At 43.6% G+C, this 16,396-nt stretch overlaps 1 protein-coding gene across 3 annotated transcripts in view; it reads left to right on the top strand.

The window, feature by feature from the left end:
- The window catches only part of RDX (radixin), a 44,677-nt gene extending 36,264 nt beyond the window's left edge, over window positions 1-8,413 (top strand). Inside the window, exons 15-16 of one of the 3 annotated variants that reach the window (XR_010783135.1) lie at window positions 2,761-2,917; window positions 7,717-8,413. Coding sequence is in view for 1 of the 3 variants with exons in the window: in XM_066544775.1 (XP_066400872.1) it covers window positions 7,717-7,753 (37 nt within the window). In the remaining 2 variants the exon portion in view is untranslated. Of the gene's footprint in view, window positions 1-2,757; window positions 2,918-7,716 lie in introns of all 3 variants that reach the window. The other 2 variants (XR_010783134.1, XM_066544775.1) reach the window with 2 other exon arrangements.
- Window positions 8,414-16,396: the final 7,983 nt, after the last annotated feature.

The raw sequence follows: 16,396 nt of genomic DNA, 5'->3' as shown, positions 1-16,396 counted from the left end.
TTTTTTTTAATTCAAACAACCAGGAACAACCATTTGTAATACAGGTTTTCACAATGAACAAAGTGGTAATAACTGCTGTCACCAGCAGTTGGGAACACTTACTGGTGCAGAAATACTAAAAATACATCTAATGATTACTCAGTGAAGTAATTTTCCACATGCTTTTTCCTTTAGCATCATGTTTTGTGTTGTACAATTAAGCTACAATTACATCTACTATTTTGGATAACATTCATTGGTTAAAAATAAAGAGATACAGTTAATTTCTCTGAGGTCCATTGTTGTTATTTAATGCCCTTTTTTTTCTGACCGCTTTACTGAGCACAGTCCAATAGCCTCTCTTTCCAGAGCAGTGTCGAAATCTTGATCTTTTTGTTTCACACTCTGGTCAGAATGAAATTTAAAAAAATCAAATTGTACCCCTAGAGAATGGTATTTTGCTTAAGAAATTACCACATACAGTTAGGAGGAAGCACTGGTGTTTGCAATTCAAAACAGGATGTGAATCGTCACAGCAAATTTGCTCTCTTGAGAACAGAGGGTAATTTGGCCATAGAAGAGCTCTGTGGGTAATGTCAGAACTTTCAATCACTGCCTACATATTGCTTAGCCCCAGGTTAAGTGAAATTTAGTTTAAAGGGTCAATATCTTAATTATTGTTAAACCTTGATCTCTTTGGTTTTTTTTTCCTTTTGATACTGTACCTTATAGTATACAGTGCTGTCAAACACATGCATGGCCATGTGCTTTAAACAATGGCAAGTTAATGGGCTTTTTCATTTCTCTAATACACTTGATAAAGACAGGAATAGTCCCATCTAAATAGGTGTACAAATAATCTGCTAAAATGTTCTCACATGAATTAGACCTTGTCTCAGGTGCCATTCCATTCTCTCTTGAATTTGTTTGGCCTTGCACTCAGTACAAGCACATTGACCCTATCTATTGCTCCATAGGGCAGAATTGCTATGAGGAATTAAAACTTGGTGCTTGTAAACATGCACATTTCTAGTTTGATATTTCCCTCTGCTGAAGCCTTAGCTCTGAGGTTTCTCACTTGTTAGCGAGGTTAGAGAGCTTCTGCATAGGTATGTAGCTTCCCAGTAGTGTGGTTGAAAGGGGAGGCAAGTGCTTTGAAAGATTATTTTTTCAAAAATATGCTCTTGAGTTGGAGAAAAAAAGATGCAAAATAGAGCCACTATTTACAGACTATTACAATCAAACAGAATGCCTCATTGTGCAAGAAGATGTTCTGTCTTCTTGAGGTAGTCTGTTCTACAAATCCAAACCTACGTTTTCTGTCACTTGTACCAGTTTGGAAAGCATTATAGTGCTTTTGCATTTTTCTTAAAACATGTTCTTTAGGGTTTTTCAAATTACCTACTTCGAGCACCTCTGAGGAAAAAGGAGGTTTGTTCTAAATGAGGTATTTCAAACTTCTGAATAAAAAGTACCACAAATATTTTCTCTAAATTTTTAAAGAAAAGATAGAGATTAAAATAATTAATTAAAACCTTTTGCTTTTGAAGAGGAACTTTTATGCAAGCATTTTCCATGTCTGTTTATTTATGGATAATCTAAAAAGTTGTTCTGCCCAAGACATCAGGGGTTTTAACAACGATGATGTATCCAAGTGGGCTGAAGTATTTGATCCTGGTGTTTGTAAATATACTTAAAGTGGCAACATGAAATTGAAAGCTTCCTTATGAAAAAACAAAGTTCACTTATTAATAGGAGTTGTCTCATACACATAATTCAATTTATCTTGGCTGGGAGATACATTTTTAAAGAGAATCTTAATACATGTCAATGTATCAGCATACAAACTGTGGTTATTTCTTTGACCCCCCTGGGGCACGTTCTGCTGTTTGTGCTTGTAGGTGGAGAGTACCTGCTTCCCAGTGGGAATGCTCTGCTGCCTGGCTGGCTGAGGAGATGCTTCTGGCTGGTGGCCATGGGCACCTGCCAAGCACTGTGTCCCACTGTTCCATTCCCAAGCAGCACAGTCCAGTGCCTTTCCTCCCCACAAATTGGTCTGCAGGCAGGGGAGTTCTGCCTGGCTGCTCCTTTTCCCACTTTGGGGACCCAGTCAGCAGCAAGGGGCAACTTAAAGCTGAAGGGCTGGTGTGATGATAGAGGGCTCAGTGAGGGGAGAAAACCCCAAATGCAAATGTGCACTACATGCCCTTACTGGCTCGTTTATTTACTTGTGTGAGGACTCCTTTTCAGTGTAGTCTGATGGCAGGTGTGTGACCAATAATCTGTTTAACAATTTTAGTAGCCAATTTCCTGGAGCAAGTTGTAGTTTTCATTTCACTGAGCTGAGTCTTGATCCATAGGCATAGGCCAGTTGCCTGATTTTATTTTGATTCATGGAGTTTGTCACTTGTGTTCGCTTTACTGTCTGAGTTGATGATCTGCCTCTTGGAGTGCTATTAAATAAGCTTTGCTTCGCCTTTTTTTTTTTTTCCACCCAAGAGATTGCTGCCATATCAAATGTATATGTTTTGTTCAATGTGAATGAAGTGGACTCACCAAGCCCAAAAGACTTTCTCACCAAGCTATCAAATTTCTTCAGAAGAGAACACAACACTTGCAGCAGTGCCTCAGGAAGGGACAGATTATGCCCACATAGCTCACAGTTTAGGGAATTACAAAGTTAGCAGGAGGAAACAGAGCATTTTGAATTGTTGGTATTCCATGAGGTGTTTATATTGGCTTTTGTAAATAATATGTCAAGAGTGTTTCTGTTCACAGCAGTAGGCTTTAGGCAGCAGAAGAAACGAGGGGAGATGGAAATGCACATCAAAGGAGGCGGCCTGCTTGGTTCAAATGTTCCTAATGCACGTGTGCATAAGAGTTAATGTTTCCTGTGCTCTGGATAAGTGGATCAGGTGAAAAGAGATCAAGTTCAGAGGTAGGATAATTGCACTGCTTTTTGTGCTTATTTGTTTTTCTTTTGTGGTTTTTTTTTTTGTTTCTTGGTTTGCTTTTAAGGTACCTTATTTACAGAGGAGGAGTTGCCATTATTTGAAGGCTTTTATAAAGCCTGCTGCCCAGCACTAAAAGGTCTTGGAGTTCTTAAGGCCATGTGCTCCCAGCCTGGCCTCTGTGTTATAGTTGTAACTCCCTCTGCAGTGTGGTAATTTTGCCCCAGCACGTTTCTGCAGGGCCAGGAGCTGTGCACATGCAGGGTTCTGCTGCCCCACTGCTTGTTGCAGCAACACGAAACCCATGTGTGCCCCTGTGAAACAGTAATCGCTCCACAGCCCTGTGGCTGCCTACACTCAGCTCAGTGGGATCTTATATCCACAGCTCCCTACAGCCTCAGCTTTCACACCTCTTATTCACCCTCCATTTCTTCTTTAAACTTGATACAGTATTTAACTTCTTCATCTGTGGCTTCAGTGACGTTCTGCTGAACTAAGCTTATGGTGAATGGTTGAATACTGTGTCAAATACTTTCTTTAAATATATCAATGAGCTGTACTTTTATTCAAATAGCGCTTCTGATTAATTAATAATCTCTGTGAATATGGTAATTGCAGTTGTGTTGCCAGAAAGAGATTCATTTGCACTGAGACCAAGGCACAGAACTCTTCTGCTGAGTGCGTTTCAGTCTTCAGCAAAGTCGAGAAATAGAATACACAGATGAGTGGATCCTGATCCCAACTGCCTTTATTGCTGGGAACAAATTCATTTATATCCAAGTGATTCAGTGTTTGAGACTCAGGTAACCTTGTTCACACCTCAGAAAAAACTCTAAAAAATTTAAGAAATCTTCACACCATTAATCAGCACTCCACTGTTTTGTTTCATGTCCTTGATAGTGTTTCTTCAGTTTAATTCACCTTTTGAATTCTTGGATCTCTTCTCTTGTGAACAGTGTTTTGGACATCTGTCTCACTGCTCAGTGCCAGTTGTACTTTTCCATACCATTTGGAAATGCAGCTCTTTCTTCTTTTGCATTTGGGATCTTAGTGTTGTTTTCAGCAAAGCCAGTGAACTCATCGTCTTCAAATTTAGAACTATTACTGCTGCTTCTCAAAATAGTATTTGGATTAATTTTGTGTGCATGTTCTCTTACCAGACATGCATGGCATATGCCACCTTATAGCATAAATAATTGTATTGACTAGTTAATAATTGCTGGTAGCTTTCTGGAGAAAATGTCAGAAAACAAATATGTTAATGTAGAATCTGAATCATGTGTTTATACCCATGAGGTTCAGCTTTGAGCCTAGCTCTGCTCACATGCACAAGGGAGTATGTGGGAGAGAGAAATTCTGTGCTTTCACTGTGTAGCTCATCTGGCTGTCTGGACTAGGCAGGAGAAGGCATTGGAGCAGGATGGTTATTCCTGCTCAAACAGCAGAGCTGTCAGGCACAACTGCATGGTGCTGCAGCTTTGCTTTTCTGCACAGCAGTTGTCCTGGATGTAAAAATTAAAAAAAAAAAAAAAAAGAAGCGGCCATGAAATAGTTGGCTTTTCCTGTGGAGTCCTAAATAAGGCTTTATTATTATTATATTCCTGTCTGGCTTGAACCTTCTCTGCAGGTCACTCTTGTAAAAGCTGAACTCCTCTATAGCATAAGCACAGATACCTGAGAGCAGGAGTCAGGGATCCCATGGTTCTTCAGCCTGCCCTGTTGTCCTGATTTAGGGCAAATTTGGGAGAAAACCTCCAAAGGGGTTCCTCTAGAAAGCAAATTCAAGTGGCCCCTCCCCCAGCTGGTTTGGGGAAATATTTCCTTGGAAAAAAGTGGAAAAAACTGTTTATTTAACAGGCAAAGCACTGACCAGCACAAAAAAAAAAAAAAAAAAAAAAGAAAGAAAAAAGAACAGTATTAAACAATAAAACCTCTTGCCACTCCAAAGAGATGACAAACTCAGAAAGTCCCCTTTGTGGGCTGTAGCTCACTAGCTAAAACTAACTAAAAAGCAAAAGGAGAGCTCTTCTTGCTGTCTGTCCATCTGTCTGCAGACAACCCAGTCCAGGAGCAGGAATGTGGAGTGAGTGCAGCTTCTGCAAACAAACAGCACACTTCTTCTCTCCCCCCGCTTCACTCTCAGAACAGTCTTGAAGGTGCACAACTTATTTCTGGGCTAAACAGACAAGTGGGAATACGAGCATCATAAAGTCAGCCCAGGACACCTCTCTGTAAAAAACAGTGACAGGTGTGGGGGAAAAATACCTGTCTCTATTCCTTGTAATAGAGGGCCATGAAAAAAGAAATTCTGGAATTCTACTTCTTTCTAGCAGTGGCTTCTGTATGCTTTGGGATAGTCCTTTCATATGTGCTTCTCCCTGTCTTCTTTGAACTGGTTCTTGCATCTCACTTCTCTTTGCTGCTTTACTGCTTGGTTTTGGTTTTGGTTTGGGCTTGTCTTTGTTATGTTGTTTTCTTTTTCTTCTTGCTAACGTGTCATGTCTTTTATTTCATCTGAAGAACAGATTTCAGTTTACATCACTGACAGTTTCAATGCAATTAAATAACTTTGTTTCAATATGAGAATGCAAATTAAGATAGGGAAGGAAGATGTTGCATAATTATTAGTTCAAAAACATTGTGAGGGTAAGTTTAAGCTTGCAGTCCCAGCAAAAAAAATAGGGTGCACTTAGCTAACTAATTAGACCTAAGGTGAAAAATGGAGGCAGACAGCTAGGTATGACAAGGTAGACTTCTCAAACTAAATTCACAATAGAAAAGTACTTTGGTAAAACTCATGTGGCTTTTTATTTATTTGCACTTGCTGGATTATTTTGAGAACACTGGAGAAGAAAATATTGAATCATTCTTCAGTCATATTTTCCTTAATTACTTCTGTTGTGTCTTATTCTACCAATTTAAGAGTAAAAATGATTTTTGTTCCTCTCCAGCAATTTTGTAAAATTATCTTTCACCTATGACACTGAAATTATCTTTGCAATTTGGAGCTTAATGGTAGAAACTATTTTCTGAGGGAGAGGTATCATGATTTGTTTTGTATTTAACTGAGTTTGATAATTTATATGTATGTATATATATGCACATATATATTAAAAATGTATAGATAGCATGGTTAAACTGGAGATTTCTAATAGAGCATGTGGCACCAGGCCTTGTAATGGCTGTATTAAAGTGAAATGTACAAGTTGCTACTTATAGGAACTTTGGTCTTGAATAGCTTTAAAAATGAGACTTTTTAAAACTGTGTTTAAAGTACAATTTAAAAAATATCACAGCAGACAGAGTGAATATGGTTCAGTTTTGTTCTTGATCTCAGAATCAAATCTACTTATCTGCATGTTTGATTTTAGCCACCTGTGAAGGCCAGCTGTTCCTGGGGATCTCTTGGTACCAGGAAACATTTCACTGGTTTCAGTGGTGCCTTAACAGCCTACGGTTTCACTCACTGACAGAAACCTGTTTCTTCTCCCCACCCATGTCCAGGAATTTATCTCAGACTTTTAAAGCACCAGTCTTAACCACATGCCTTATTTGCTTATGGTCAAGCCCTGGAAGTTCTTGCTGACTTTCTGTGCCAGAAAAAGATTTGTGAGGGAAACAGGCTGTGGTATAGAATTTTGATGTTCCTACATGTTACATGCTGTACCTGCACTCATAAATGAAAAAAAAAAAAATCCTATTGAAGGCTTCTTTGTTTTGAATAGATGCTTATTCCCCATGCTTACTAATATCAAAGAAAATTTGGTTATTTACTGTTTTTCCTGATTAATTTTGAAAAGTATTATGATATATTGCTACTTACAGCTGAAGTGTTTCTTGCTCTAAAACAATCAGAATGAGACGTTCACAACAAAGGAAGGTTCACATAGGAAGGTTGAATATAAAATACTGGTTATTCTTTGCCTAGTCATAATATATTTAAGGGAATCATTCTCTGAAAGGAAAACAATTTTCAAGCCACTTTAACAATGTTTTTCTCTACATGGAAAATATACATTTTTGAAATGTGTCTCCACTCAAGTAAGTTTTGACTCATTGTGAAGATTTCCAGCAGAAAACTTTAAACTTTAGGAGAGAAATAAATTTGAGAGAGATTCTTTATGCTGTCCTCCTTACCTTTTTCTCCAAAAGGCTCATGCAAAGGAGCAAACCGAATAAACGAAATGCCAGAGCTTACGCAACAAACAGCACGTGTGCTGTGCTAAAACAAAAATATGTCTGAAATCATACTGGCTGTGATTGACTGTTCTACAAATATGTCCTATATTTGGTGTATTTGTGCACAAGGCATTTTGTTTCAGCCATCTTTGGGAGCAGTTTTAACAGAATCTGTGTTGCACTCACATGGGGTTTGTGTTACCTGCAAGAGCAGATTGGTCCTTTAAAACTACCCCCTGGGTGGATTTTCAGTTAGGTTCTTTGTAATGCTAAAATTTGATAGCAAAACTGAACTGCCATGTGCAAAAATTTGGCATAGAAGAGTACATGGAGAGTTGGACCTGCTCTTCAAGCTGAAAGCCTGTGAAGTTGGGTTCTGGGTGTCCCTGGGTGCCTTGGCCACAAGAATTGTGTGTTTCTGAAATCACTGTGTTTCTGATGCTCCCTTGTTGTGCTGACACCTTAGGAAAAAGCTTCAGTCAGAAGTTATATATGGAATAGCTGCAGGAAGTGAAGTATGGCTCATATGATGTTGCTGCATATTTCTGTCTATTGTTTAGTATCCTTTTGCTAAATCTATTTGATCTCTCTGTGTCTTTCTGTGCAGGTTACAAAAGTACGATCTCTTGCAACCCTTAGGATAGGAGCAAGGTAAAGATCTGCAGAGGACCTGGGGTCTGCCAAGGCCTGCTATTGCACTTCTGTAAATCTGGACAGTGTACAGTGCTTTAACTTAGGTACCTGGTCTGTGAAGAGTTTTTGGAAGGACCAGGAAATGCTGTTACAACATTTCATTAGTGTTTGATTCTCTCATGGTCTCTTAATCTTTCCTTTGTTGTCTTTTCCCAGGAGAAAATTAGCTATTTGAAATATTTAAGCTGTTGTTATTTCCAGGAAAACAGGAAATAAGACTAATGTGTTAATCTTTAACTTGTAATGGGATGTGCTAGAGTAATGTGACCCTCCAGAGTGCTTGGGGCATCCTGTAGGCTTTGTCCACAAGTGATGTAGTGTGGGAAGCCTGACTTATATCCAGCCTGGGTAAAGTGAAATGACAGTAGATACTTTCCAAGTTTTATTGGTTTTCTACACAGTTTCTAATAGCCTTGATGATACCTGAACAGTGTCAGATAATTTTCTAATGTAAAAATCCCAGTTTAATATGTCTGTATATACATTCCCAGTGTAAGCACCCCGTTGCTCCTTGCCTTTTTGTATGCTGTCAGGATGTGCATACTGTGTATACGTAATTGCTGGACTGTGCACCCTGCACAAGAGCCTGAATAAATGGGTTTTAACATTCATCCAAAGAATCACTATTCATTTGATGATCAGTGGTGCTAGTGGATTTTCTTTCACTTCTTGGAGAAGGTTTAATTCATTTTGTAGCACCAATCCAAAGTGGAGTTTCCAGGTATATATCTGGTGCTATGACCAGGTAAGCCAATGAGAGGCTTTATTTACAAAGATTACTCTTGATGAAGGAAAAGACAGCTGGTAATTAAGGAGCTGTTAAATGAGTAGATGGACACCCAAATTATTCTCAAATCCAGCTAGCAGCCCTGGGAATATACCAAACCTTGGTATATTCCTCAGAGTGAGTGAACTTCGTGTTCCTTGCAGTGCCCTCTTGCACAGTGGCCTCCTGTATTGGGAACTGTGCCAGTAGATCCCTCAGAGGACGTGGATCGGAAGCAGCAGCTGCCAAAGCCTCTGGCATGTGCCCAAAATCATTGGATGATAACTGCCCAAGGAGGAAGCTGCCCCGGGGCTCTGCAAGCATCCCATGGAGCTGGGACCTGCCTTGGAGCTGCTGCTGTGCCTCCTGTAGGCAGCACCTCTGGCAGAGCCCTCCAGCTTGGCTGAGGGAGGAGGGGCTGTGTGTCCTGGGCCCTCCATCCTGCCAGGGTTGGGAGCCACATCCCCCACACCTCAGGACTGCACTTGGGTAGGGTGGGCAGTGGGTTGTGGCCAGGCTCCTGCTGAAACCCTTGCAGAGACAGGGGCTGTCGAGAAGGAAGCCTCCCTTGCCTCTCACTGGGACACCAGCACACCACCAGCTGAAACAAGGCCCTGGCTCAGCCCTTGGAGGACAAAGTTCGGGTTGAAGATGCCAAGAGGAACATAAAATCCAAAGCTGTGGAGTTTTCGGGGTCTGATTTGCACACATAGGCCAGCATTGGGGTCTTGGGACTGGCTTGCTCAGCATATGAGTGATTATTTAAAATTGTTTCTGCAGCCTCCCTCTCCCTGCATGACCCATGTAGGGGCTTAGAGATGTTCCTGCTGCTCAGGGGACCAAGGCACAGTGGCCTCCATGAGTTTCATGTCTAGCAAGTGTTTCTGCAACACCTGCTGCTTAGAGGAGCCTTTGTTAGGACTGTGCTTGCTTCAGGTACCAACAGTTAAGGCAGTAAAACCCTTTTGTGCAAATATTTCTTTAGTACCATCACAAAATGTTCCTGAGGATTTTGTCTAGTGCTGCCCTGGCTGCCTAGGATGCTTTTAGCTTCTCTGGTGAGTGCTGAAGTTCTCTGGTGGATGCCCTGCAGAGGGGGAATTGGGCAAGATGAAGTGTACCTTAGCAGCAGCAGGTTTAAAACCAGAGGCATGAAGATAGAGTTTCTGATACAAGGAAAGTTCTGGGCTCCTCTCACTGTTGATTGTAGCGTTGCTCAAGCTGGCCTGGTCTGGCTCTGACAGGTGGGATTGGCAGGCAGCTCATTAGCTGGAGCGTACAGGTTCACATCTGCTGCTAGCAGCCAGCAGGAGCTGCTCTGGGAAGGGATGGCAGCTCCCCCCAGCAGCTACAGGAGGAGCCAGCCCGGGAACAGTGCCTGCCCTGCTGCAGCAGCCGCTTTGGATGAGCCTGAATGGCCGGGAATGGCCGCAGTCTGCCCTGCGAGGGCAGGGGACCGGGGCGCGGTCCTGCCTCTGGGCAGGAGCTTTCTCAGTCACCTCCGCGGCAGTCGGGATTTTGCCCTGGTGAGGATGTTGTTGGAATTGCAGATTGGTATTTACCTGTAGGTAAAGGTCTGTCTGAAATGTTGTAGCAGAGTTGTACGATGAAAAATGCTATCCAGCAGAGCAGGAGAGAGTGAATTCAATCCTGCCTGTGAATATCTGGCATCAAAGAGCGGTGCCTGGTCTGTAAGGCAGGAAGCAACTTGATTGCCACTTGAAACGGTGGTGTCCTTCCTTGTCCCTCTCTCCTCCATGCTATTTCCACACTTGATGGCTGGCCAGCAGCTTTGCTTCTCCTTGTAGTTCATCCTGGGTCTGTCCTCTAAATTCACCAGTGATCTTTGCATCTGTGCCTGCAGCAGGGTGTGGATTTGGAAGCAGCCGGGCTGCAGGTGGCCCTGGCCAGGTGGGCAAGCAGTCGATGGAGTGCAGGCACCCTGAGTCTCACAGCTGAGCCACCTCACTCCCCTGACTGCAGAGGGCAATGTTGTAAACCTGCAACCATTTGAGGGTTTCTTCCCAGTTTTTGTCGTGGTCTGACTGAAGTTCTGCTGCCGCCTGGCTTTCCGTGGTTGACGTGCACTGAGGAGAGGAGAGTGGTAGCCTGCCTGCCTCCTATGGCAGCACTTGCTGGCCCGCAGCTGGGGGCGGGTGTTCCATTCAATTCGTTTTAAATGGTAAAAGCTGGGGTGAACAAGTTAACTTTCATTAGAAGTCTGATCCAGGTTTAGAATAGGGTAGCAGCCCCATTTCCAGGCAGCACATGGCACACTAACACTTTCCATTTTTATCATGCTGACGTTTTCCTTTTTCCCAAATCATTCTATAGATGTAGCCCGTGCCAACCGTGAGCAGCTTTGCCGCATCCCGTGTGCGCAGTTTCAGCATTAATTAAATCGCTTTGTCGCAGAGGAACCAAGGGGAGCTCATTTAATCAGGTATTAAATAAATGAACAAACAAACATAACATCATCCCTCTCTGCAGTTCCTGGAGTGCTCCTTGCCATCATGACCATGATGAGACCAGGGCAGAACATTGGGGGCAGCTCAGTACTGAGGATTACCATGGTCTGCACCTCCCAAAAAGCCCAAAATGTTTAACTGGGTTTGAGTCCCAGCAGCTCTGTGCTTACGGGCACTCTGCAAACATGTGACTGATGCCAGAGTCCCCAACAACTGCTGGAGGTGGCTGCAGTGGGAGAGCAGCTAGCAAAACACTGCCTGAGACAGGCAGTTCTGCCACTGAATTCAGTTCACTTTCTTTTTCCCCCACCAGGGAAAATAGACTTTCTATTCCTGAAACTGGTAAAACATAAGTTAAAATCCAGGTTTGTGCATGCCTGAAAGTTTTGTAGAGCTACATGAAACCCAAAAATTCCTTCTCCCAGGCACCCTGGCCAGACCCCAAAGCAATTTTCCCCCTTTCAGGCCACTTCCCAAGGGCTGGAATGTTGGGTCACCCAAAGCACTGCTGCAGTTCTTGTTCCAGGGTGCAGTTGGGGATCTCTGTAAGGTGAGCCTGGCTGGCGTAAGGAACCTGCCTGGAGAACATTGCCAGCTCCTTATCCCCCACACTCCTCTTGCTTACGCTTCACCCAGCTCATGTAAATTAATAGCAGCGTTGAATTTCTGTCATATCTACCTGCTGCTCCTGGCAGATCAGCTAGGAAAGAAAAAGCCTGACTGTTGCTATAGAGACCATCAGATGGAGTGGCACCAGAACATCTTCTGCACCACTGCCACCGAGTGCTCACCTGTGTCCCAGCACCTGACTGGTGACCATGCTGGGAGTGGGACACCCCTGCTCCTCAAGCCACCCCTGTCCTGCCCTGCAGAACCCCAGGGAGGACTGATCTCTGGGTCTCCTACAAGCTGGATTTATGCAGGTCTTCCTCAGCATGAAGCTTCTCCCAAGCTCTCCTTGAACAGGCTTTTGGGTTGGACATGTCCCCAGGGATGTGCAGGGAAATGCACAGCAGCAGCTCCTTCCTGGTGCTGGTTGTAGGACTGTGGGAGCCTGCTGGGAAGGCTGAGTGAGACAGGGTGTGTGACAAAGCTGGCTGGATGGTGGAGGCAGCTTCAAGCCTTTCCAACACTTGTGCTGCTGGCTCTGCCAGGCCAGGTGTCCCAGGACTGGGTGCTGAGGTTACTGAGTACAGGTGCTCTGCTGTGACACTGAGGAGCAGGGTGATGCTGGTGTTTATTGCACGTGCTCGGAATGGGCCCAGTTCTGTGCCAGCTTTTTCTTCACAGTTACAGCAAAGGGGGCACTTTATGCAGCGGGACACCAAATCTCTAAATGTCCTTTCCATTTCTTTCCATTTCTTCAGCACAGAATGAGCTCAAAGATCCGGTGAGGCTGGAGGATGCTGCCCAGAGCAGCTCAGTGACATTTTGTCCTGCTTGGAAATGGTCTTTCAGGGAGCATCCCTGTGTGTTTGTGCAGCAGCCTCTCCCCAGCTTCTCCAGGCAAGGTCATGCAGGTTTCCAAGTTCAGGTTTCAGCTCCAGGATGAGTGACAGAGCCCTTTCATCTCCAGTGTCACAACACTTCAACCTGCATCAAGGGCTGCTGTGATGCCTGCCAGGCTCACGGGGCATTTTGTTACAGCTTTTGCTAGAGCAATTTGTAAACTGGTGACAGAGTCTCTAGGCCTGCCCTGCAGGTGATGTGGGCAGATCTCAGGGGATTTAGAGAATTGACTGAATTGGGGAAACTCACGGTCCTTGATCAGCCCAAGGGAGAAAGCAGAGCTACAGAGGAGAAGCCTCAGGTGGTGGTAGAAGCACCATCCAAAGAGACCATACCAGATTATACAAACACCAGCAGCTTGATGTTTTGAGGAAAAAAAAAAAAAAAAAAAAAAGACTAGTTTAGCTGGTATTCTTGAAACAATCTGAAAAACTGAAATCCATCCTGTGCCAGCAAATCACCTATGAAGACACCAGCAAGTTTAGGGATGTGGCAAATCACAATTGTGGCTTTGTAACTCCTAATTATCCAGCACAGCAGTTTCTTCCCAAATGAGGAATGAGTGTAAGTGTGGTAGTGGCTGTGAGGTCTCACTGAAGACAAGAGTTACAGCTGGAATACGGATGTTTAAAGCAGTTCATTGGTCAAGATCAGCCACAGCACTTCTACTGCCCTTCCCTCAGGGTTTAACACTGCTGCTGCTGCTGCTGAACACCTTGTGTGGAACAGAGTGGGTGATCTTTACAACCACTTGTGGCTGGAAGCTGGGCTCTGGGGATGCTTGGCCCCCTTGCAAGAGAGAGAAGCATGATGGTCAGCCAGCATCCCATAGCTCAAGAACTGGAGCCTCCTACAGCTGAGAGTCAGGAAAGTGAGCAGCTATTTTTTAGGAAATAGCTTCAGTGTGCCAAAAAACTTAGTAACAGAGAATATAATATCAGGTGATAATCTGTCCATTCCATTTTATACTGGTCTTACAGTCCAAACTCTGGACATGCCCCAGGCCCTGCTACCTCTCACTCTTTGCAGGAACCATGAGCTGATGGCTGTTTTTGGTTATCCACCCAACCCCACCATCTGCTCCTCAGCTCTCAGGAGTTACAGCTCTGAGCTTTGGAACAGCACAGTGTCAGCAGCACTGTTAGTTTCTTCTGCATCTGAAACTGATGATGTGGCTTTTCCTTTTCTTTTGCCCTAAGCAATGCCTTTGAGAGAATAGGGACTTGCAGGGAAAGTAACACATCTTCTTAACTTGCTGGAGTGGAGGCTGCAGAGCAAGTGAAGCAGGACAGAGCATCATGAGACGTTGGGAGACAGGGCCTTGGGGCAGCTCTGCTTAGCCTGGAAATGCAGAAGAAGCAATTCATAGCTCTAAGCCCATAAAGTGAACCCATCCTTTACTTGTGCTTTGAGGGATTTTTGCCCTCTGAAATTGCATTTTCTTGCCAGGTGAATAATATGACTTTTAAAAGTAATAAGGAATTAAAGGAGATGTTATTTGATTTTATCATCTACTGCAAATAGAAGGTTTCTGGATCCATCATGTGGAGGCACAACAAAAATACTTTAGAGACTTTAAGCACCTGGCCAAAGGAACCAGCAGCTCTGGGCTGTGCCGATCAGCAGCCAAGGAAACCTATCTCACACCATCAATCCATCTCTTTCCACCAGAGGTGTGATCATCCACTCAGATTCCTATCTGCTGAAGCTCCAAGCACTGATTTAATGAAAAGTAGCTGTGACAATTCAAACTGTGTAATTCAGAAAAAATTATGTGTTTCCATGTGGAGACTATAAGGGCTCAGCTGAGCTGGAGGCAATGGGAGCACCAGGCCCAGCACTGCCCCAGCCTGAGTTCTGACAAGAAGGCAACAGGGGTACTCAGTGTCCAGCAGCAGATCAGAAAAATGAAATCTTTGCACTCACTAGAATAGTTCTTAACCATTCTATTCTAAATTCTATTCTGCTCTATTTACCCCTGCACTATCCAGAGTTAGGCCACACTAACAATTATGCAATGGAAGACAAATAAATATGGAGGAGTACCTAAAACGAGAGTAGGTCCACTGGCACAATGTCTAAGTCCAAAATTTGCCACTATAAATGAGTGATGTGTCTTCTTAACGCCAGAGCCTTTTTTCTTGGTAAGCAGAATGAAGGGAAAGAGCCTAGTAAGTACAAATTACTACATTAGAAGTGAACTGATAATCTATAATCATACATGTTTATGTATGGTCCCATGTGACACCCTTCTCTCTCAATTAGAGAGATGTGTATTTGATGGCTGCTCTGTTCAGAGGATAAGGAATTGGCTGGATTGGTGCAGCCGGAGGTTTGCGGTCAATGTCCAGGTGGAGGCTGGTGATGGGTGGTGTCCCTCATGGCTCTGTCCTGGGACTGGCGCTCTTAAAGATCCTGACAGCACCCTCAGCAAGTTTGCATGTGGCACCACACTGGCTGGTACAGCTGATATACCTGGAAGATAGGAGGCCATCCAGAGGGAAGTTCAACAAGTCCAGGTGCAAGGTAAGTCAGAGCAACCTTAGACACGAGTACAGACCAGGAGAACTTATTGAAAGAAGCCCTGTGGAGATCTGGGGTTGCTTGTGGATGAAAAGCTGGACACAAGTCAACAACGTGGCCTCATAGGCCAGAAAGCCACTTGTATCCTGCCTGTGGGCAGCAGGGCAAGGGAGAGGATCCTGCCCTTGTGAGAGCCCACCTGCAATGCTGCTGCATCCAGCTCTGGGTCCTCAGCTCACCTGTATGAGCAGGTGCAGAGAGGCACAGAGATGATCAGAGGGCTGGAGCATCTCCCCTGTGAAGACAGCCCAGAGAGTTGGGTTTGTTCAGCCTGGAGAAGAGAGGCTCCCAGGAGGCCTTACAGCACCTTCTAGGATCTTAAGTAGGATTACAGAAAGGAGGGAGTTGGTCTCTTTGTATGGGCATACAGGACAAAGGGCAACAGTTTTGAACTAAAATAAAATAGGTTTAGATTAGATGTTAGGAAGGAATTCTTCACAGTGACAGTGGTGAGGCACTAGAACAGGTTGCCCAGGGAAGCTGTGGATGCCCCATCCCTGGTGATGTCCAAGGCCAGGCTGACCAAGTCCAGTGAAAGGTGTCTCTGCCCATGGCAAGGGGGTTGGGACTGGATGATCTCTGAGGTCCCTTCTAAACCAAACCTTTCTATGATTCTATTTCTGAAACTGTTCCAGTTTACTCAAAGTGAGCAGTTTTGTTGCAGGTTTTGTGCACGTAGGAACACAAAGCTGTCTATAACTCACTGCTAACTGCTCTAGAGATTTCTTATGAAACAAAACCAGCCCATCAATGAGGAAAATGAATCTTTATTTTTTTCTCTAAAAGCAGAATCCATGTACATGGTTATTTGTATGGTTTAGAGGTGGTTTTAAGATGTGAACAGTCACATCACAGAAACAATACAGAACAACCAGTGAGGGAATGAAGAGCCAGTTTGACAATTGCTTTATCAAGTAGCCCAAACATTATTTTTAGCTAATGGTTTTGCCACAGTGGACTTCAGGACAATATTAAAATCTCACCTACTCAACACAAATACAGAGATAATGACCTGGAAAAGAGCTACAAAATATAATTATTGCTGCTGTACCTGCATTGCTTCCTCACAGGATACTCTACTGTATGCTGGGAAAGCAGTTCTTAAATTTCAGTTTCATTAAGAATGTCATTTAGATAAATAAAAAGTAATGAACCAGCCAATCTCACATGGTTAATTTATCTGAGAGAAAATCTCACATGGTTAATTTATCTTAGAAAAACCCAAAAGAAAATGGGTTGTTCTACAAAAAAAAGCAGAGAGGTTTTGT

The sequence above is a fragment of the Molothrus aeneus genome, chromosome 2, assembly GCF_037042795.1.
Source record: "Molothrus aeneus isolate 106 chromosome 2, BPBGC_Maene_1.0, whole genome shotgun sequence".
Lineage (NCBI taxonomy): Eukaryota > Metazoa > Chordata > Aves > Passeriformes > Icteridae > Molothrus > Molothrus aeneus.
Note: the sequence above shows the minus strand (reverse complement) of the source record. Positions and strands in the feature narration are given on the sequence as shown.